A 22931-nucleotide genomic window follows, 5' to 3' on the forward strand; every position below is an offset into this window, starting at 1 on the left:
ACTTTTTGTTGACTTTCGAACTCTTGTTCAATCGACCTCATGTCCATTCGACCTAAGGTCTTTCGACCTTTGGGGTTGTTCAAATATTACGTCCAGAGAATTTCGTGATTTCATACCCTTTCCCCTACAAAGCACTTTTCCTAAACCTTCAACAAAAGCGCTGTCACAAAATTAAGACCCCCCTACACCCTTGCTATTCTTGGACGTAATTTTTGAACGAACCCTTTTGTCATACATTCTTTCTTGAATTAATTCAAAAATTCTCTGAATTCTCAATTCTACTGCGGATATGTGGATGAATGATAAATGAAACGCGTCACTTTTACTCTCTAAACTTTATTTATTCGATCATTTTCTTACAAAATATTTTTTACAAAAATCGTTCAAAAAAACCGGAACGATTCTTCCGATTCAGCTCTGCACTCTCGCTCTCATTGAGAGAAGCGCCTTCAGCAGAGAAAAACCTTTTGTTTTTTTTGTTTGTATTATGTAATGTGTGTGTGTGTGTGTTAGCACTAAATAAACCTTGTGTCCATGTTTTACTCACTTAAAAAGCTAGGCACTTGCACAGAAACAAAAAAAAAGTAAAGATGATACCCACACTCTACAGGTATTTTGTTATGCTTGTAATCTATGTGATTGGTTTCACATGTTTAGAAGTAAAAAAAATCTCACCTTACACTAATTGAGCTTAACTTAGCGGAATGACACAGACAAAATAAATTGACGAAAAACATTTCTGAAACTTTGTATGATATATTAATTCGGAAAAATGTTGTCACATTGACACTAACAAAAATCTGTTCTTTTCCCTCAAATTGGAAAACCTAACAAAAGTTGCCTTTCCTTAACTTGTGTGACAAAAAACCAAACTTTATGAATGCATCATTCTGTCTTGTTTATTTTTGTTTGTTTGTATGTGTTTGTTCTCCTCTTTTGTTCGAACCTTTTACCTTTTATAAAAAATACTACTTGTCGAAAAATAAGTAAAGCTAACAATTAAATCTTTGAAATTGTTTCTTTCTCCCTCCTTCTCTCTCTCTCTCTTTTTCTGGTGCATTCCCTGGGTGGTCCCGGGATGGGGAGGGGGTGGTACGGATGGCTTTGATATTCATTTGTTGATTTGTTGTTTTTTTTTTCCTTCTTCGGAATAAGAATTCTGGGGGGGTTTGTTGTTTGATCTCGATGAAGAGAGTGATGGTGGCATGATGATCCCTTAAGGAGGTTCTAAAGGGTACGAAAGCGCGCGCTTAACTCAGGAAGCCCCAAATCGAAAAGACCAGCTTGTACATCACAAACAGCACAAGTACCTTGACTGCTTGGTGCAGCCAGTATAGACTGTGGGAGAAATTGAAGAAAAATTGATTAAAATCATGATAATTTACCTTTTCCACATTAAAGTCAGTGACCCTTACCGATTCCATCGTACGAGAGCTTCCGGGACGGTTTCGAGCGGGTCGCGCAGCAGATACTGCCGGATGCCGCAGAAGTACTGCTCCAGGAAGAAGTCCCAGTTGATCTGGCGCATGTCGAAGAAGAACAGCTTCTGGTCGGCGTTCGAGAGCCGCCGCCACAGCGCGTTCATGTTCTCCATCTTAAAGTCCCACTGGCGCATCGAGAAGTACTCGATCACGGCCATGAAGCGGTGAATCTTCTTGTACGTGCGCAAGAGTCTGGAAAAGAGGGAAAAGAGAAGAATTTAGTTTAATATTTCTATTTCAAGATTCAAAGTCGATTTCTATTCAATAGTTATACTGATTTTTAAAAACATATTTAGAATTTTACTAATATTTAGGCTTCCGATAATTTATCGTTTAGGTAAAAATTACGTTCTAACCAGAGCTCAGAAATATTGAATTGAAATGTAAATGACGATATGTAAAACACAGTAAAAAATTGTGTAAATTTGGAAGATGTAATTTTGGAAGGTTCAATATGACCTCTTTTATGATGTAATTTTACCTCAATGTAGAGTAAAGTAACATTACACCGGGAAAGTGGTAAAATTTCACAGTTTTAGAGGTAAAATAACACATTTTTTGAATGCTTCTACAAACAACATGTAGAAAACCATGCATTCTGATGCATTCTGATTTAAATGTTTTTCAAAAACAAATATGGACGAAAATTGGACGACCAGGAATTATACCTTTCAGAGCTTTAACCCTTTAATTGATTATGTATGCTTTTTTACATTTTAACAGTACCTACATTAAAAAATTTAGCTTTCTTTGAACTTTTTTTTATTGATTTATTGAGCACTTCAAATTATTTAAACATTATTTGAACCACAAATTTCGCGACAATTTTTTAAATAAATAGCAAAACTTTCAATGCTTCCACAAAAAAGCTTGCTTTTTGCTAGAAAAATTTAAGCAAAATTGAAGCCTTACTCAATATTGTATATTTTTGAAATAAGGAAAATGAAAAAAATGGGTCCTAAAATGAAGCTTAGATTGCTGATATTTTTGGTTACAGCGATAAAGCTTATTTTTCTGAGTACAATGACCCTTTGTACGACCACAAAGAGTTTAAAATGGATTTTTAAATCACTTTTGAAAAATTAACCTCGCGGTCCTTCTTGACAGAAAAGTTCCTACTTGACAGCTCGTTCCAAAGGGACCATAGTTGATCAATCGAAAAAATGTTGTCTTGTCACTTTTTTTTTGCATTAAAATGAAAATGCAAGGTGAAAAAATTTCAATAATCTGTAACTTGAGAAGGATTTTTTCATCGATTTGGTGTCTTAAGCAAACTGGTTGGCTATGATAAATAAAAATCAGCAAAAGTTAAAATCTTAAAAAAATATTAATGATTTAAATTTACTTTTTCTCTTAAAAATCGATTTGATAAACTTGATTTTTATTTGTTAATGTTTTAGTGGACAAAAAAAGCAAATACTTAAGCAAGTACTTGACAGTCGTTTTTTTTGGCCAAGCAATGATTTTTGGAATGTACTGTAATTTTTATCTATTTTTTCTCCGCTAAAACATATGAAGAAACGAAAAAACGAATGGTGTTAAGTTTGTCAATATCGACTTTTTAACGAAAAAGTGATTTTAAGAAATGGGTTGTTAAGAGTGCTACCGATGTTTTGAAGTTTCTAATCAAACAATTTTGCTGAATCATAAAAAAATGTTCCAAACATATTTATCCAATTTTTAATCGACGATATTCTAGAAACAACTGATTTTTATTTTTGATGTCGATAATCAGTATCGTGTCATGGTCATCATCTCATCTCTTTGATCAAGAATATATAAAAAAAATCAGGCATTTTCAATATTCTGAGAATTTTATTTTCTAAGAGTTGAGAAAATTTTATGATGGAATATATTTTTAACATTGAAAATTGATCCAATAAATTCTAAAATATCGTCGATTGAAATTTGAGGACTAAATGTGTATTTCACAAAGAAATTTAACTTTCAATCCTTTGGGAGAGATTTCAGCCCTTTTGGCTACGGCCCTGTTTGCCTGCGCTGTTTGGCCAGGAACAATTCGTCCGTCATACATTATAGGTCCTCTAGGTCTCTAGTCTACTTAAGAGGCAGTATTTATAGATTCTGCTCGGTTTGTTCTAGAGGTCGTATCGAGGTGCTCCGATTTGGATGAAACTTTCGGAGTCTGTCTATACATGAGATGAACTCATGTCAAATATGAGCCCTCTAAGACAAAGGGAAGTGGGTTAAAACGGGCATCGAAGTTTGAGGTCCAAAACACATGAAAAATATTAAAATTGCTCGCATTTCCGTAAAACTTCATCAATTCCAACTCTCTTAGATGCATTCGAATGGTCTTTTGAAGCCCTTCAAAATGTGCTATAGACATCCAGGATTGGTTGGACTTTTTCTCATAGCTTTTGCAAATTACTGTTAAAAATTGTTTTTTTTTAAAACCTTAATATCTTTTTGCAACAGCCTCCAACACCCATACTCCCATGGGACGAATGAAAGGTAATTTCATGGACTATAAGCCTACGGAAATAACTTTTTGGCCAATCGCAGTTTTTCTCATATTTTTTCGATTTTTCTATAACAAACATTTTACAACGTTAGTTTTTGCCCTGTAGGCCTCCATAGCGGCACTTTTTGGTCTCAATTTTGACATATTCGGAATCCTCGGACAATTTCACGTAAGTTAGAAGTATTGGAGTTGTAATTTTGATTTAAAAAATAATTAAATAAAACATTTTTGAAAAAAGAAATCGATTCTATTTACCCTATGACCAATACGTCAAATGCTGTATCAAGTAGGCGAAAACTTGTTTTACCCCTAATCCGACAAAATGCTAAATAATATTCTAATTAATTCTAAATGGCATAATTTCCAATCAAATTCAAAATTCCAACACCTCAATCTAATGTAAAATTTTCCGAGGATTCCGAATATGTCAAAATTGAGACCAAAAAGTGCCGCTATGGAGGCCTACAGGGCAAAAACTAACGTTGTAAAATGTTTGTTATAGAAAAATCGAAAAACTATGAGAAAAACTGCGATTGGCCAAAAAGTTATTTCCGTAGGCTTATAGTCCATGAAATTACCTAACTTTTGACCTATGGGAGTATGGGTGTTGGAGGCTGTTGCCAAAAGTTATTAAGCTTTTAAAAAAAAACATTTTTAACAGTAATTTGCAAAAGCTATGAGAAAAAGTCCAACCAATCCTGGATGTCTATAGCACATTTTGAAGGGCTTCAAAAAACCATTCGAATGCATCTAAGAGAGTTGAAATTGATGAAGTTTTACGGAAATGCGAGCAATTTTAAGATTTTTCATGTGTTTTGGACCTCAAACTTCAATGCCCGTTTTACCCCACTTCCCTTTGTCGTAGAGGGCTCATATTTGGCATGAGTTCATCTCATGTATAGACAAACAAACGCTGAAAGTTTCATCCAAATCGGAGCACCTCGATACGACCTGTTTCACATCGGTGAAAAACTCGCTCTTAACACTCAAACGCTCGGGTAGTCATTTGACCCCTATTTTTTTTCTTGAAAATCTCATAACTTTTGATAGAATTGACCAATTTGTATGCTTCCGGTTGCAAAAGATCCAGATTCGTCTATTTTTTGAACTGTCAGATGGGAGACAAATATGGTCCATTTTTAACTGGAGATATTCCGGATTCCGTTGGGGTACCTCGACCCTCCTATTTGGGTTCGAGCTAATATAACAATAACTTTTTCACATAACAATGCCGGAAATGATGCAAAACTTCAAGGCATCATTCTAATACATCATCCAGCAAAAAAATTGACATGGTTAAGTCCTACGGGGCACCGGAACCGGTTCCAGTTGGGGAACCATCTACATTAGCTTAGTGAACCGTTTCCGGTTGGAACCTGTTCCGGTGCCCGAAGGTCTTGACCATGTCATGTATCTATGCATGATGATGTATTAGGATGATGCCTTGAAGTTTTGCATCATTTCCGGCATTGTTATGTGAAAAAGTTATTGTTATCCCGGATAAAAAATTACCATTTGATTACCATATTGGATCATACAATGACACTTTGAGAAATGGTAACTATTTGTGAAATCGTTTTTTCAATTTCCCAAAATTAAAATTTAACTATATTAAACTATTTGTGAACTGTTTGATTTAAGGTTACTTTTTGCCAAATAGTACTTAAACCATTTATTTACCATACAACAAACAGTTTTTTGACGAAAATAGTACTGAGTTTTTTAAGGTTACCATTGCTAACCACCCTTATGCCAGATGGTTAAACCATTTGTGAGATAGTAAAAATTCATGCCAACCATATAAATACCATTTTTAAAATAGTAGTCAAACATTTTTGGAAATGGTAGTAACAATATAGTTTAAAGTTCAATTACCATATGAAAAAAAGTTTTTATATGGTACTTTTTTATGCGGGATATTTACCCGAACCCCAAATAGGAGGGTCGAGGTACCCCAACGGAATCCGGAATATCTCCGGTAAAAGTGGACCATATTTGTCCCCCATCTGACAGTTCAAAATATAGACAAATCTGGATCTTTTGCAACCGGAAGCATCCAAATTGGTCAATTCTACAAAAAGTTATGAGATTTTTAAGAAAAAAAAATAGGGGTCAAATGACTGCCCGAGCGTTTGAGTGTTAAATATCACAAAAAAAATAAAAATAAAATAAATTGAAAAAGTTAAAGTTCGTCAATTTTTAATGATTGTTTTGTGATAAAAAGGATTCCGATGGTTATGTTACAGACATGACCAATATGACAAAGAACATTGTCCGATAATAAAAATTCAAAAATATCTGTTCAAGAAAAAATATGAAAAATTAGAATTGCAGTCGAATTGGTCCAAACTTTGGCGTCATATTTAGAAACCACTGATTTACCTTGGTTTACGTCCGATGAACAGCGCGATTACGTCGAAAAATATCGCCGGCAGGTAGTGCAGGAACAGTATCGCCAGGAAGTGCATTATCCGGTTCGGATTGCTCCGGTAGCACAGGTACCATACCGACTTGACCGTGGGGTACATGGAGCCAAACTTGATCGTGGTGTAGGTGAAGTCGCCCCAGGTGATGCAGTTGCTACGCTCGGTGCAGAAGTTGTACACGGGAATTTCCGGGTCGGGCATGATTTCGCTGGAAATTTTTGGGGAAAAGAGGATTTTGAGGTTTTCCATCTAAGAATTAAGAAAAAAAATCTTACGTTTGGAACCGCTCGGCAATGTCCCAGGCCGCCGAGATCATACCGTTGACGCACAGATCCACCGGCACCATGTTGGCCACCTTGGTCGGGTCGGCGCGCAGTGTTCGCAGCACTCCGGTTCCCGCCCCCGCAATCACACCCGTGGGTCCGTAGAAGTTGTCGATCCATCCGGGCACCGGCTCCTGGTATGTGGCTATCACTGGAAACAAAAATGAAAAAAGAGGAGAAAATTTAACGACTTTTGTCAATCACCGAATGATGACCTAATTGAGTCGTGGTCTCCTCGACAACTTTCAATGGAAATTCGCTTTCAAGCCGCGTACTTGCGACGCCGCGGTGGCCACTGGTTGGCCATAATCAGCTGTCCGATCGGCTATCAAAGCGTGAGGAGGCTAATTTGGGGCTGCGGGGCGGCACGTTCCACCTCTGGGGGAGGACGACACTCACGCGTGCCTTTGTTTATTCGTTGTTGCTGTGTTTTCTTCAAATTTATGTGGGTGGTGTCTGATGGGTACAGTAGTAGCAACTTAGAGTCGGATTTGTTGAGGGGAGCGAGGATAGTTTTAGTACCTTGTTGACCAAAACTATCAATTAACAACCGTGAAAAGGCGAAATTTGAATGAATCTCTAGCAGTGTTGCCATTCTGACTGGCATTTTTGTTGTAATCAATATAATATTAAAAAAAAAGCGCAGGCTGTTATGTTACAGACATGACCAGTAAGACAAAGTATATTGTTTTAAAATAAAAATAGGTCGTTTGATAAAACATCTGATTATTATTATGGGTGAAAATGCGTATGGGTAATTTATGTGAACAGGAGGTGTACAACCCTTTAAAAAAGTAAAAATAATTTCATAAATCATAGTAACTAACTGACAGTCGGGAAATCGGAAAAGTCGGAAATTCGCCAAAATCCGCAAAAATCGGGAAAAAGTCAGGAATTTGATCTTTTGTCAAAAAGTCGGGAATTCCAAGCATACTTGTTTGAAAATTATTTTTTAACTCTTGAATAACTTTGTCATAATTTGTACAATTTTCCATTTTTTTCTCTTTATTATAGAGTTTTTCAGCCTGAGGCTGGTTCAACTCTTTCATTTTCAAAATATATTCACTCAATTTTTCTTCAGTAACTTACTTTAAATTTAAGGTTTCTTTCACAATTTCAATCCATTTCAGAATGAAAAGACAATTTTATACATTGACAATCCTGATAAATATTGAATATGCATTGACACAGATTTTCATAATATTTTTTTTGTGAATCAACTGATTTTTATTAATTTTTGTTTATCAAACAAAATCTATTTATAAAATAAATTAAACTAAAAACAGCAACAAAGTCAATAAAAAAAAACTAATAGAAAAATATAACCTAATTTTAACGATTATGGCCGGTGGAAAGCAATGATTCTGTTTTAATATCGATTGAATAATTAAAAAAAAAACAGATTTCAACTAGAGTTTAGCAATGGTTTTTTTTTGTGGAAAATATTCTTTAAGTCATTTCAAATATGTTTTCCAAAGTTTTATCTCGAACTGTTTTTTTGTGAGTATGGGTAAAAATAAAATAAAATAATTATTATTTATGACAAGTGCATTTAATTCCACCTAATGTTGACAATATCAGTGTACTGACGATTTCGACTGAAGCGAGTAAAAATAACTCTTATTTGATCTAAATATGTCGAAATTCTTTAGGGACCATCCATAAACCACCTCAGAACCCCCCCCCCCCCCCCTTACTATAGATTAAGCTAGATTTTCAGTTTTCGGAAAAACTTAAATATCGTATAAAATCTAATCGTTGTTCGTTCTGAATGAAAAAAAAAAATGATTTTTTTTACGTTTTGTAAACATGCAAAAAATATTGAAAAAGCAAAAAAGGCAATAAAAGAAATTTCGATTTAAGTTATTGCAAATATGTTTAAAGAATTTGTCTCTTCGAAAATTTCGCAAAAAGTAAGTTGTAAAACATGGAATCTAATCACACTGAATTTTTCATTGAAAAAAACTAAAACAGTTAAAAAACTGACAACTGGATTGATAAAAAAACCAATACCAAAATTTCTAAGGGAACTTATTTTTTTTTTCAAGGGGTTTCCTAGATAATTTTCTAAATTCTTTGAAATCATGTTTTATGCGCTCTTTGATTTTAAATAGAATAAAATATTATATAACTTTTTGCCATTTCCAGTTGAAATGAAGTATCAATAACTATACGGCTGCCAGTTTTAAAAATTATTATTGAAAGTATAAGTATTTTTAAGTTTTCGGTTATTTTCAAAGACTATTATTTGTTTATGTTTCTACTCTGAATCAAAATATTGAGTGCTTCCATTTTCAAGTATTTTTTAAAATTTTGTTGTTGAGTTCCTTTTTTTTACAAAAATTGTAAATAGTTTGATTATTTTAATTTGTTAAGATTTTTTTCGATGGTTTATATAGAAATTATTTCAAATCATTATTTAAACAAGAAATGCCTTTTTTTGAGTTTATGGAAAAGTCGGGAAAATGTCGGGAATTTGAAAATGGGATTTGAGTGGTCACCCTGTAACTGGCAACTCTTCCAATAAAAAAGAAATCATTTACTATGCAACGCACGTGCGAATCATCACGGTGCAATTTAAGTTCGCTTTCGGAAAGGTTCTTTTTCACTGCCGGTCGTGCTCGGCGGGGACGATTTGGGGCCCGCTCCGTCAATGGAACTCACGTCCGCTGTCGAAATCGTGGTCGTGGTCAAATTTGCAAAAAAGAAAAAAAAGTCTCAAGACGTAGGGGGAACTGGTTCAGATTTGGTATTGGTTGGTGAAACGCCTATCACCAAAACAAAGGGGCAAATTTTTGAGATCAGGTGACCACCAAGTTAGGCATGGTCACTAGCCGTGGTCGTATTAGTGGGCTTAAACTTGACCTTTCTCCGCCGCGCAGCCGGCGGACGCAGTGGACTGTGCGCGATTTGCGACTCTGCGAAACTATGGAAATTACGGCACGATCGACCTTCAAAAATTTCAAGCTTTTACGCGTGTTTAAGAGTGGACAAGGGGTGATTCAGGTGGTGATTTGCGGGGAAAGTTGATTCGCGATTAGTTTGCGGTAACGTTTGTGGGTTTCGATTTTATGGGCGTTTGTCAATGAAGGAGTGCATCATAGATCATTGATGAAGTAGCCATGAATTGGGAGGATTTGGCCGGTTCAAGTTCGCGTCAATTGGAGTGGGTTGATAATTTAGAATCTGGATTGTGGTTATATGAAAAAAGATCGAAAGTGTTCTTTTTTAAATTGATCGTAATGAAAAATGTTACATTTGACACAAATATTACAATCCAGATTTGATTAACAAAAGCTTCGATAATCCGAAGTTTCGATTATCCGATGGTTGCTTAGGAACTTTTTATAATCGAATCATGAACATTTTTAACATTTAACATTTTAACATCAAATTCTAGTTCTGTGACCCCGATATGATTCCATACAAATTATACCCGAAATTTTAAATTTTATTTATTGACATGAAATTCACTAAAATTCAACTCTGTCGATTGGAGCATGTTTAGGGAGCCTTAATCTATCATACCTTGACGAAACTGAAGCGTTTACCATCAACTTCACAAAGTGCATAGATTGCAAAATGCATAGAAAATAATAAAAATACTTCCCAAAAAGTATAAATTTCATATAAACTTTGAAATATAAACCTTTTGTCTCAGACCATTTAAAATTACTTTTTGGGTGTTATCTTAATAATATTCAAGAATCTGAGCAAATGTTTCGCTCGATTTTGGAGCTTCACACAGGTCCAGGCACTCAATTTCACTCAAGTTGAACGGGGGAATACCGGGAAGTATAACTAAGTAAATATAATTTCCTCCCTACACTAGAATCTTGGGAAGACGTGATACTTTATTTACAAAATGACATTTTTTTGTTCAAGTTTAGTGTTTGCACCTCAAGTATTCTTCCCAAACCACGTGATTTCACTAGTCGTAGATATTCAAAGAGTACTACAGACTACACGTGACTTTACCTCACAAGCTCGATGAATCTCACAACGATCACCAGTGCGACTAAAGTTCCATTAACCGAGCAAAACCGATTTTAATGTAAACATCCTGGCTTGACTAAACAAATCTCAGTCGCGTGTCAACAAACACGCATTAGTCAGTGCTTTTGTAGCATCTCTTCACCAGTGTGTGCCAATATCCTAGGAAGCCTTCAGTCATCTCGTTAACCAGCAAAGCTAAATTCCTAGTAGTACTACAACAATTGACAACATTTCGACGGTGATTTGCCTCCCTCGCAGACCTTGGCCGCTAAAATGAAAGACTTCGTTCAAAGAGAGTCACTAAGAAGCCGCAAAAAACAGGAAGAAAACAGTTTAAAATAGATCAATTTATAACCCACCAACGCAACGTGACAGTGAACTTGAAGATAAAATGAAACCGACGTGCACAGAAGCACTTTCTCTTGTTTTAATCTTTTTATAGTCGCTAATATGCTAACGATGGTTTGCTTTTGAATGTGTTTAGTGCGATTTAGTTGGTGCGGGTCATGTTGTTGAACGTGCACTCAGAATCAAGGTTATTAACGATATTAAAATTATCGAAGCTCGATAACGATAACGATAATCTTATCGCCGATAATGGACGATAACTCATTTATGAAATCTTTCTAAAAACGACTTAATTCAACCATATAATGGTATATTTTCAATGCTTTCACTAAGATTTTTTTTTGAAAATGTAGTAAGTTTCAAAGTAAAATGTGTTCTCAAAATTGTTCACAAAATACTATATTTTTTCGAAAATACTAAAATTTTCTTGATTTGCAATCTGGGTATCAAACGAAGCGAAATTTTGTTTGCTTTTTCACATTTATAGAGTTTTTTTTGGACAATACTAAAATTTTCACAAAAGACCGTATTTTTTCGAAAGTACCGTAAAACTGGGTGACTTGGGTAGCCGGGATGACATTGATAAGTTCGCGATTTTTCCGCAAAATGAAGAGTACAATTAAAATACTTACGGAATGGTTTAGTATCATACTAACTGTGGTAGAGAAGTGTTCAAAGTTCATAAAATTTTGAAAAGTTTAAAAAGTTAGTTAACTATAATTAAGAAAATGTTGATGAAAGTCATTATTTTGAACTTCTCAAATTGTCATGATTTCCTCAATGAACATGACTTTGAATCGGAAAACGGAATGCATTTTTCCACTAGGAGAAGGTTAAATAAGTTTGTAAATAATAAATAATTACAAGCAAATTCAATTGAACAAATTTCATTTTAAATGTGAAAACTTGTGATTCGTGCTTCAAATGCAGTATTAATGCAATATAAATCGATAATTTTATAAACAAAACTAGTTTTAACAAATTTCAGGCAAAATCTCGACTTTTTAACAATTTTACCAAACATTTATATGTTTTTTGTTGAAAAGCTTATAAACTTAGCTAACTAAATATAAACATTGATTTTTTTCTTAAAAACTATATCAGCTACTTTAGTGATGGAACATTTAACGTACAAATAAACATGATTTTAACAAGAAAAACTATGACTATCAAAGTCACCCCGGTATTTAAATTAAGAATTTTTAACGTAACTATTTTTCTAAACACTATTGAAAAAACTTTTTTTCCAAAAAAGTTCATGGATTCAGTGTGGCCTACCCCAGTACATGTTTTAAAAATAATAATCTTGAGAAAAACCTTACCTGTTGAAAAATATTCCAAAAACAATTTGAAATCCTATCAAAGTCACCCCGGTTTACGGTACTCAAATTTTCCTAATTTGCAATATGGGTATCAAACGAAGTGAAATGTAGTATGCTATTTTACTTTATTAGAGTTTTTTTTCGTTAAAAATAAAATTTTCACAAAATACCGTATTTTTTCGTAAATACTCAAATTGTCAAAATATGCTATTTGAATATCAAACGAAGTGAAATTATATTTGCTTTTTCACATTGATAAAGTTTTTTTTTGAAAATACTAGAATTTTCACAAAATACCGTATTTTTTCGAAATACTCATATTTGTTTAATTGCAATAAGGGTATCAAGCGACGCAAAATTTTGTATGAAGCATACGCAATTTGAATGTATGAAGCATGCAAAATTTCGCTTTACATGATATCAATATTGCATATTTTAAAAATCTGAGCATTTTAAAAAAATACGTAAATTTGTGTGTTAATATATTCAACTAAAACTAATAAATTTAAAAGGCATACGAAATTTCAATTCGTTTGATACCCATATTGCAAATTATGAAAATTTAAGTGTTTTCCGAAAAATGTGGTATTTTGTGAAATTTTCGGTATTTTTCAAAAAAAAAAAATCTGATGATGTGAAAAAAGCATACAAAATTTCGCTTCGTTTGATACCAATATTGCATATTTTGAAAATTGGAGTTTTTTTTTTAAACACGGTGATTTGTGAAAATTTTAGTGTTAAAAAAACTATACTAAATTGAAAAAGCATACAAAATTTCAATTCGTTTGATACTCATATTGCAAATTATGAAATTTTGAGTATTTTCAAAAAAATACGGTATTTTGTGGAAATTTTAGTATTTTACAAAAATACTTTTATAAAGTGAAAAGTCATTTTAAAAAAATCGCTTCGTTTGATACCCATATTCCAAATTATGAAAATTTGAGTATCTTCGTAAAATACGGTATTTTGTGAACAATTTTGAGAAAATATTTATACCTTGAAACTTACAACATTTTCAAAAAATATATTCATAGTAAAATCATTGAAAATTTAACATGATTGATTTTTTATAGATTCTAAAAATGAGTTATCGTATATTATCGGCGATAATATTATCGCCGATAGAATTATCAAAAAAACGATAACGATAGATTCGTTATCGTCAGACGATAATTTTATCGATTAACAACCAGCACAAAATGTTCTGACATCAAACCGTCGTGATGCTATCTTGTCGCACGTCGATTTTGGGCCAAATTGAGTTAAGGACGCCATTTTGTGCAGCTCTTAATGCCTCACCGTTTGACCTTCACAGATTCCCAAAATTAGATTTGAATTCTGAGATATTCTATGAAGCCGAAAAAATTCCTTGCATTGTTGTCACTTTTCATATAAAAAAAGTTGCAATCTTGTCGTGCAATCTTGACACACCCTGAAGTTTGCTGCAAGTGCGACAATTGGTCAAAGGGATTTCAGGTCAGAACGCGTTTGACACACGGACTTGCCCGACTCCCGTAAAAATGTGTTATTATGACTCAGGACTCCGGCGACCGAATTCAACCAAATTTTGGGACTATGCACAGAACTGTCCGCTAAACCAAACGTGTTTGTTATTGTTTACATTGCGTGCTCTAGTTTTTGTTTATTCAAGGTCAAACATTGAAAAGCGTGTTTTTTCTCGAAACGTCAAACAGCGACGTGCAAAAAGGTAGATCAGGATCGATTTCATATTTTTTTCTGTTTTAAATTTGCTGAAAATGGGACGCTCTCAGATACTGTCAATTTTGTCCTTCCTTTATTTAGGTGTATCAGTCATAATCTGTAGAAACAGTTGATATTTGATTCCAAGATCTACTTCTTATGGATTGAACTTCTCTTCTACATTTCAACTTTTTAGTCAATACCGTGATCTTCGATGAGGACATTATGTAAGTAGCTGCAAAGCAGGTTGATGGACATCATCACCAGTTAATGGAACGAGACTAGTGACTCCTGAAGAGGACGACTGTTGGTCACCTGCTCAGTCAGAGTAGTAATGATGTAAGTGCGAAGTAGGTTTTGTAATGTAGACATGGATGGGATTGGCGCGTGAGTGATTCGCACAAGATCATAAAAGCGGTGGGAAGGTCAAGTTCAGCCATCAGAGTAAATTGATTGTGAAAACAGGATAGGATGAACCATTGAGGGAGTTCGTAGACTTTGGTTGATGTTGTTTGCAGGATGCTGTCCCAAGGCAGATCATCGAGTTGGAAGAGCCATCAACTTCTTCAAGGATTTTAATGTTACAAAATAAGAATTTGTTCTCATAGCGACTTCCCTTTCACTTTCAGCTTTGAATGTTCAAAATTTCGTGGGCGTTTCTTCCTCATTGTCTTTAAGTTCATCGCTTTGCAGCTTTGAATCTCAAGACTTCTTAAGGAGCACATTATACCCGATGGAAGCAATTGATATCTCTGAATTGAACAACCTGTTCCGATTCGGATTTTCCCTGATTCATTTTCAAGTGCATCGCAAGTGCGTCTTTCACTTTTGCGTCCGGCAACAAGCAACGACCTCGGCGGGGATAGGTTTGGCGAACAGTCCGTCCAACTGGTTCTTGGGCCTGCCTGACCATGGATCGCGAACGTAATAACCCACGAAACTTCGTGCTGGTAATCAGCCCGGTGGTCAAACATGCGAGGAGGTACCGCCGCCCGCGTGTAAGATCTTTGCAATCTTTTGTGTCTTTCGGTCACCGCGCCGGTGGGGACACGTGACGGTTTCTTAATATAGCCGTGAAATACAGCACGCTCGCATTTCGTTCAGCGAACTGCCGCCACCGGGGTGATGATGAGTTACACACTCGACGCCCCGGCTTGGGTTGATTTTGAACGCTAAATTTGTTTGTTTTGTGCGGGTTTTGCGCGGTTGAGTAAATAGGTACCCCCTCGCGTAGACGTCAATATTGGTGGCGGTTGATATGTGTGATTTGAGTTGGAGGTGACTCTTTGGGCTGGGGGGATTTTTTGTTTTGTTTTGATGGATGCTGTTATCATCAATTATCACTTTTTCATTCTAAACGATTTTCCCCGTTGGTGCTTCTTAGCGAAAACAATGTGCTTTTCAATTTATAAATAAAGACCACTTATTGAATCAATTTCAATTATTGTATTAAATCTCATTTAATCTAACTAATTTCAGTACAAAGTATAAATTTCCAGTTATTTTCTTTTTTTAAAGTTGTATAAATACGTTATACAGGAGTTATTCTCAAAGTTATCGCAAATCAACTTTTCTTTGATTTTTTAAAATCAAACTTTGTCTATCCCTTGATCAAAGGAGCCATTTTCTATCATTAGTTTTTCCATGCATGGCTCTATACAATTTTGCGGGCTGGTCATGTTAATATTCGAAAATCTATATGTTGAGAAGGAATTTTCTGATCAATTTCATGTCTTGTGCAAAGTTGTAGGTTATGAATAGTACTTTTCAAAAGAAATAGGTACACATAAATTAAATAAAATACCTGATTAGTCCTTGACTCTACAGCAGTCGCGTACGTGTACTTTGTACACACTTTGTGAGGACACTTGTACGAAACGTCAAAACACGCGGCTTTTGAACTGTTTATTTTTGAACTGGCAATATCTCGGAAACTGTTGGTACAAGCTTCAATGTGAAAAAAATGAAATTTTCTGCTTTTTTCAATAAACTAACTTCAAAATTTTTGAAAAAAAAAATACAAATATTTTTATTAAAATGGTCAAACATTCTTTGAGATTTTTAAGAAACGTTTATTTTTTCCAATATTGAAAGTGCATCCAATAGTTTCCGAGATATTGCTAGTTGAAGTATTAAGAGCTAATTAGGTAAAAGTGAGAAAATCTCATTATTTACAAAGTTTTAACTTTAGCTGATTGTCCGATCACCAAAGTCTAAAAAGGAAATTTACTCGGCCTTTCAAAAACATTTTTTGCAGTTGTGGTTTTCTTTCTTAAAGTATTTTTAAATTGCATAACATAAGCATTTATCGAAAAAATACTTAAAATGCCTAAAACGTTTTAAGTGCACACAAAAAAAAAATGCACAGTCATTTTGAATTGCAACGTTTATTTTGAATTTTAAAAATGTGAAACTGCTCACTTTTCCTGTCATTTTTGAATGACGAAACGGCCTACTTTTTTTCTTCCAAAAATAACAGAATCGAAATAGTAATTTATGCAACAAGTTGCAAAAAGAGGATTTTTTCAGCACGAGTAGTACATTTATCCAACGAGGTTCACCGTTAAAGTTTTGCAACGAGTTCCATAAAACATTTTTTGCAATTCCGAAAAACACCCATCGAGTGAAATTTTATAATCAAATTTCCATGTATTTTGTCAATAAATCGTGTAAATAAAAAAAAAAGTTGAAAGGTGCTACTTTTCGAAACAAGTGCTGAAAACGTTCAACTTTTCAGCACCCAGCATTTATTTCGATTCTGTTATTTTTGGTACAGAAAAGAAGCCTATTTCGTCGTTCAAGAATGACAGGAAAAGTAAGTAGTTTCACGACGGAAGGCAAAAAGTTATATTTATCAGCATGGAGCATTGGGGCTAAAAAGTTAAACTTTATAGTAGCTATATCAAAAAGTGATAATTTTTAATATTATTTTGATTTGAACGGTGCATTGTTTAAACATTTGAATTCGTGGTGGTTTAAAGCAAACCCGATTATTTAATTTAACTGTCAAAAGTCGAATTGCCTGCTCTACAACTTTGTTGCACCGTAAAAAATGTTACTGCGAAGTGGTTATAAATTGAGACAGGGTTGCAAGATCTTCAAGCTTTTAGAAGATCTCTTAATTACCTATCTAACAATAGGTCGGATGCTGGATCCGGACATAGGATTGATACAGATAAGTGTGATCAAACTTTAAATAAGTACATAAATATCCATAAGTAGCAATAGCTTTAAACAGGGTTGCCAGTTTTTCAAAATTTTAGACTGTTTTGTAAGTCTTTCTTTGGATAGTTAATCCAACGCTGATGGTTTGTCTATTTATGGCCACTTATTAAAAAATCGGATTTATGTGAAAACACATTTTTAAACATAACTTTTGAACTTCTCATTCAAAGTTATGCATGGGACCTTTAACCGAGTCGAATGAAACTTTTTTGAACAAAACCGGAAAAATGGTCAAGTTATGGAGCTTTGGTGTCTTTAGAAGAGTTGTTGCAAATGTGAATGGGCAACTTTTGTATTGTTTGAAAATCAAGGTGGTTATATTTTTTTCTCTTCTATAAAGTTGATTTATCTCGCAATCAACGCCTTCTACGACAAATGTTGTTAATGGCATCAGAGCAAACCTTCAAAAATCAGATTTTTTCACTTAGCTATCTAGGGTTAAGTTTAAGAGAAGTTTGAGTTTTAAAAACCTACTTTTTTGTTTAAAAAAAAATATAATTGAACTTTTTTTAAGTTTGAAATTTACATCTTTTAACATTAAAATAGCTGTAACTTTTGATTCTTAAGTTCAACAATTTTCTAGAAGAGAAAAAAATCCTAAAAATATTACTAAAAATTTAAAGTATCAAAAACACCCTAATCGTGAATCACCTCAATTTTTAACCAAAAGTTCACATTTGCAAAAACTTTGGTGTCTTCAGAAAAGCTTTCTTCAGTTTTTGATTCAAAGTTTATGTGAAAAAGGCAAAATTGGACAATTTCCATCTTTTTGCCTTCCTCACCTCACTGAGCCAAGGCTATAAAATCACTCGAAAAATGAACTTCTTAAATACGACTCCTAGATATACCTTCACGTATACCTATCGACTCAGAATCAAATTCTGAACAAATGTCTGTGGGGATGTGTGTAGACATGATTTTTTTTCCACACGATTATCTCAGAACTGGCTGAACCGATTTTGGCCGGATCCGCCTTATTCTATTCGGTTTGGGGTCCCCTAAGACCCTATTAAATTTTATTCTGTTTAATGAAGTACTTTTAAAGTTATGCCAAGAAAAAGTTTTTTTGTAGCTGCAAAAAAGGGGACTGGGCCATTCGGCAGAATGACGGTCGGCGGAATGACGTTCGGCAGACAACCAAAAGGCAGAAAAGGTCATTCGGCAGACAAACATTCGGCAGAAAGTACATTCGGCGGAAAAGTACGAATGGCAGAAAAATGTTCGGCAGAAAAGGTCAAATGACAGACAGGGTCATTTGGCGGAACGTCGATTGGCAGAAAAGCACATAAGGCAGAAAGGTTCATATGGCAGAAAAGTACAGAAGGCAGACAAACAAATGGCAGAAAAGATCATTAAGCAGAATATATCATAAGGCAGAATAATATTTGGCAGACAAAGTCATTTTTGTCTAACTTCCTACCAGCAACTTTATCGAGACAGGACCCAGTGAGACAACCTGGACTGAGCTTACGACTTAACCTGTAGGTCCGACGGGGGCCAACATTCAATTTCCCGTCCGACGGAAGGCGTGACCAGACAAATCTTTAAAAGGCATAAAATTTCCGATCTTTTGATACCCATACATCTAGGTTTTCTATAAAACCCACTTTTTTAAATACCTGGGCTTTTTGCCCAGTTTAATCCACGAGAACAAAAATTACGAAAGTCCATACATTTTTGGCAGATTGCTCAAACAAAACCATAACAACGTTTTTGCCTAAGTATTTAAAAACGTGGGTTTTATAGAAAACTTAGATGTATGGGTATCAAAAGATCGAAAATTGTATGCCCTTTCCGATGCCACATAGATTGACTTGTGAATTGTGGACCGGTTCGGATGCCGGCGGATTTTCCGACGACGAAATTCCGGGATTAAACGTAATTCCAACGAAAAATCTATTCTATCGATACAAAGACCCCCAAACGGTGTTATACCCACTCCAGAATGTTTATTTAGCAATTCTATGGTAATATATTGATTCTATGGTAATTAAGTTTAGATAAGATAAGATAAGTTTTTTGAAGTTTTATATATAATTTCCAGAGTTATATAAACTTTCATACTAAGTAAGTAGTAAACTTTATATTCAATCCAAACTATTTTTTTAATCAGTCAAGGATGCCTATTTGGAGTTGGGAGACTGGAAAAAAAAAATACGACATCGGTATTACGTCTACAGCCCGAGTTATTCAACGCACTTGGCAGGAACAATGAGACACTCTACGAAAATCAATTATTTTCCAATAAAACGTCATGTTTTTGTATTGTTCCGTTGCAGGTAACTTGCCTTAATTATTTTAAAGCAATTTTACCAACTTGAAACTTTAATTAACAAAAGTTATACCAAAAAGTAATAGAATTTTGTAAAATCCATATATTTATTCCAAAAAACTTTATATTTTTTGTTAAATGAAGTTAAAACTCAATAAATATGCCAAAAATGACTTTCAATTAATATTTTGAAAGAGTTACATACAGTGCGTCCATCCCGGGAATTCCCGGGATTTTTCCAAAACCGGGAATTCCCGAATCCCGGGATTTTTATATTTTATCCCGGGAATCCCCGAAATCGGTAAAAAATATCAAATTTTGGTCTGGAAATTCAGATTTTGTTTGGAAATAGATGAACAACGATTATAAAATAAAAATAAAATATTAAGCATATATCAGCATTAATTTTACTTATGGAGAATAATTGTTAGATCCGTAAATTGCCGTAAATTGCCTAGCGCTTGAAATATTTTCTCTTCACTTTTATATTCATGAATTTAAATTGAAAAAAAAGTATTTTTTATATTTTTTTATGAAACATCTTTGGCAACCAAGACAAATGTATCGAATCAGATCAGCTGTTTTAGTTTATTTTTTTTGCATAATGTTTTGATTTTTCTGATTGATTTCGGTTAAAACAGAAACAGAACAAAACAATTAGTACACCACATTAATTGCTCTAAAATCTCGTGTACTTATTCAGTATGTAGTCCAGATTTTCTCCAGTTGGCGGTAGGCAGGGAAGGTATTTGCCGATGGACCTCCAAAAAGCTTTTTTAATTTATTTCCTTCCAGTTAAAGAATTTACTATAATCATGTATGGAGCACTCGTAGATATTTTACTAATGAACAACTTTGTAGAACATTGTTTTGTTCTAAACTGAATGCTGTTGACATTAGAGCGTAAACAAAAATCCCCTCACCATCGCGAGTGAGGGACGCCGATGGTGGCATTTTTAGACATTGTTTACGCTCTAGTGTCAACAGCATTCACTTTAGAACAAAACAATGTTCTACAAAATTGTTCGTTTGTACAAAATCTACAATTGCTTCATACATCATTATAGTGAATTCTGTAACTGGAAGGTAATAAATCAAACGAGGGCTTCGCGATGGTTTTTTGCCCATTGCCTACCCTGGCGGTAGGGACTTTAAGATAATTTGTAAAATATTTTTTGTTATTTATTTGTTTTAGATTAATCAATAAATATTTTCTATATAGAACATGAATGTCTAAACTTATCTTAAATTTTACATTTGTTGGTATGATTTTATTTGCTGTTTTTTTTATTTGTTGTTTTAGACATTTTAAAAAATTGTTGAAGCTTTTCTGGTCATGTCATATAAAAAAATAAAAATATGTATTTATAAGAGACTTATTTAATTTGAATCACATTGGATTAAATTTTTTGATACATTTAAAAACCAAAGCACAACGAAGAACAAAAACTAATCTTTTAAGCTATCTAAAAACGGCTATTCTTGTTCAGATTGAAGAGTAGATTTTCACCAATGAACAGTATTGAGCTAAATCCATGATTTTTAGCTTGAAAACATAGATTTTATTAATGTTTTTAAAATTCCCTGAATCCCGGGAATTCCCGGGATTTCAAAAATATTTTTCCCGTTTCCCGGGAAATTCAAAACCCGGGAAAATTGGACGCCCTAGTTACAGAGATTTTGAAAAGAAGAAAAATCAAAGTGTCTCATTGTTACCCATGGGCTGAAAGGAGTGGGCAACAATGAGGCAGCCCTGGATTCTGGGTATATTCTTAATTTTGGTCAAACCAAATGAAAGGACATTGTAGCCCAACTCATTCCCTATGAAACGTCGAAAAAAATCTGGAGAAATGTTAGTTTTGGTGTTTATGGCAGCCTATGAGCGAAAAACTTATTTTTGTCCATAATTTACTTTTACACCGCAGAATCAATCATTAATGAATAACTTTTCAAGGGAGCTTTCATAACCAAAGCCACTATTATGGCAGACGTGTATCGTGTAGACACACCTTTTCCCAAAATATGAGCTTGTTTGGTTGAAACTACTACTTGTGAGAGCAATTTTATCATTGTTCTTTCTCTACCCTAACCTACATTGTCGTGTTTGCCATTATCATTAGAATTGTGAAATTTTGTGCAGTACAAGTGAAAATTATTCCCAGTCAATCAATCGGAATTCTGAAACGGAATTCAATTCGAATCGATTATGTATTCCGTGTCAAACGCAACAACCGATACGTACACGGAATAGGAGCGCTAGTTTATATTAAACTTATGGTACGTTCGTTTAAAGAGCCGGTGCGGCACTGAGTGACGCACTCGTCGGTGCCAGTTTTGGTTCAATCGAACGTCATTTGTCAGTGTGCGTGGAACTCGCATGAAACTGAAAAATATATCGAAAAGCACTAGAGTTTCAGTTCCAAGATGGCGGTGAAACTTGTGCGGAACTAGCGCGAGTTTCTTCAAACAAACACTTTGACAGCTCTGAGTGCGGCACTCAGTGCGAAACTAGCCCTCAAACGAACGTACCATTATAGAAACAGACCCCCAAAATTCGTTTTCAATACTGAGATATTCCATAAAAACAAAAAAAAAAAAAACTTCGTGCAATTTTTGTCACTTTCCATATGAAAGAAGTTTCAAACTTGTCGTGCTATCTTGACACAGTCTGAAATTTGATGTAAGTGCGACAATTGGGTACTAAAGCCCTATGTAAATTTTTATGGACAACTGTAAAAAAACACCATTTGTGATCACTTTTTTTTTTCATTTTAATGCAAAAAAATTGACAAGACAACATTTTTTCGATGGATCAACTATGGTCCTCTTGGAACGGGCTGTCAAGTAGGACCTTTCCTGTCAAGAAGGACCGTGAAGTTAATTTTTTAACTGGTGGATCAATTCTCAAATTTAGTTCTCGGCTTATCAGTGCCAGTAGCAAGTAAAACGAAAATTTTGTTTTTTATGCCCGACCTTTCGATATATATATATAAATCATTTTCAAGGGTTTTTTTTTAAATTGAATTAAAAATCCTTTTTAAATCCTTTGCGGTCGTTTAAAGGAACATTGTACTCAGATAAATTAGCTTTATCGTTATGACAACTAATATCACAAATTGAAACTTCATTTAAGGACCCAATTGGCCAAAGGGATTTCAGGTCAGAAAGCATTTGACACAGATACGAGCTCGACTTCCGTAAACCATTTCAATTATATTTCGGGACTCCGGAAACTAAATTCAGCCAAACTTCGGGGCAATGAACAGAATGGTTAACCAAACAAAACGTAATTGTTATTGTTTACATTGCGTGCTCACGTTTTTGTTTATTCAAGATCAAATTTTAAAAC

The 22931-nt window shown here is 34.3% G+C and overlaps 1 protein-coding gene across 1 annotated transcript in view; it reads right to left on the bottom strand.

Moving 5' to 3' along the window:
- Positions 1–316: 316 nt before the first annotated feature.
- LOC120422173 (fatty acyl-CoA reductase wat-like) overlaps positions 317–22931 on the bottom strand; it is a 68973-nt gene continuing 46358 nt past the window's right edge. Inside the window, exons 7-10 of the mRNA XM_039585549.2 lie at positions 6668–6866; positions 6349–6600; positions 1416–1673; positions 317–1338 (exon numbers count right to left, since the gene is read on the bottom strand). Of these exons, the coding sequence (XP_039441483.1) occupies positions 1251–1338; positions 1416–1673; positions 6349–6600; positions 6668–6866 (797 nt within the window). The 3' untranslated portion in view covers positions 317–1250. The remainder of the gene's footprint in view (positions 1339–1415; positions 1674–6348; positions 6601–6667; positions 6867–22931) is intronic.

The sequence above is a fragment of the Culex pipiens genome, chromosome 2 (assembly GCF_016801865.2).
Source record: "Culex pipiens pallens isolate TS chromosome 2, TS_CPP_V2, whole genome shotgun sequence".
NCBI classification, from domain to species: Eukaryota; Metazoa; Arthropoda; class Insecta; order Diptera; family Culicidae; genus Culex; species Culex pipiens.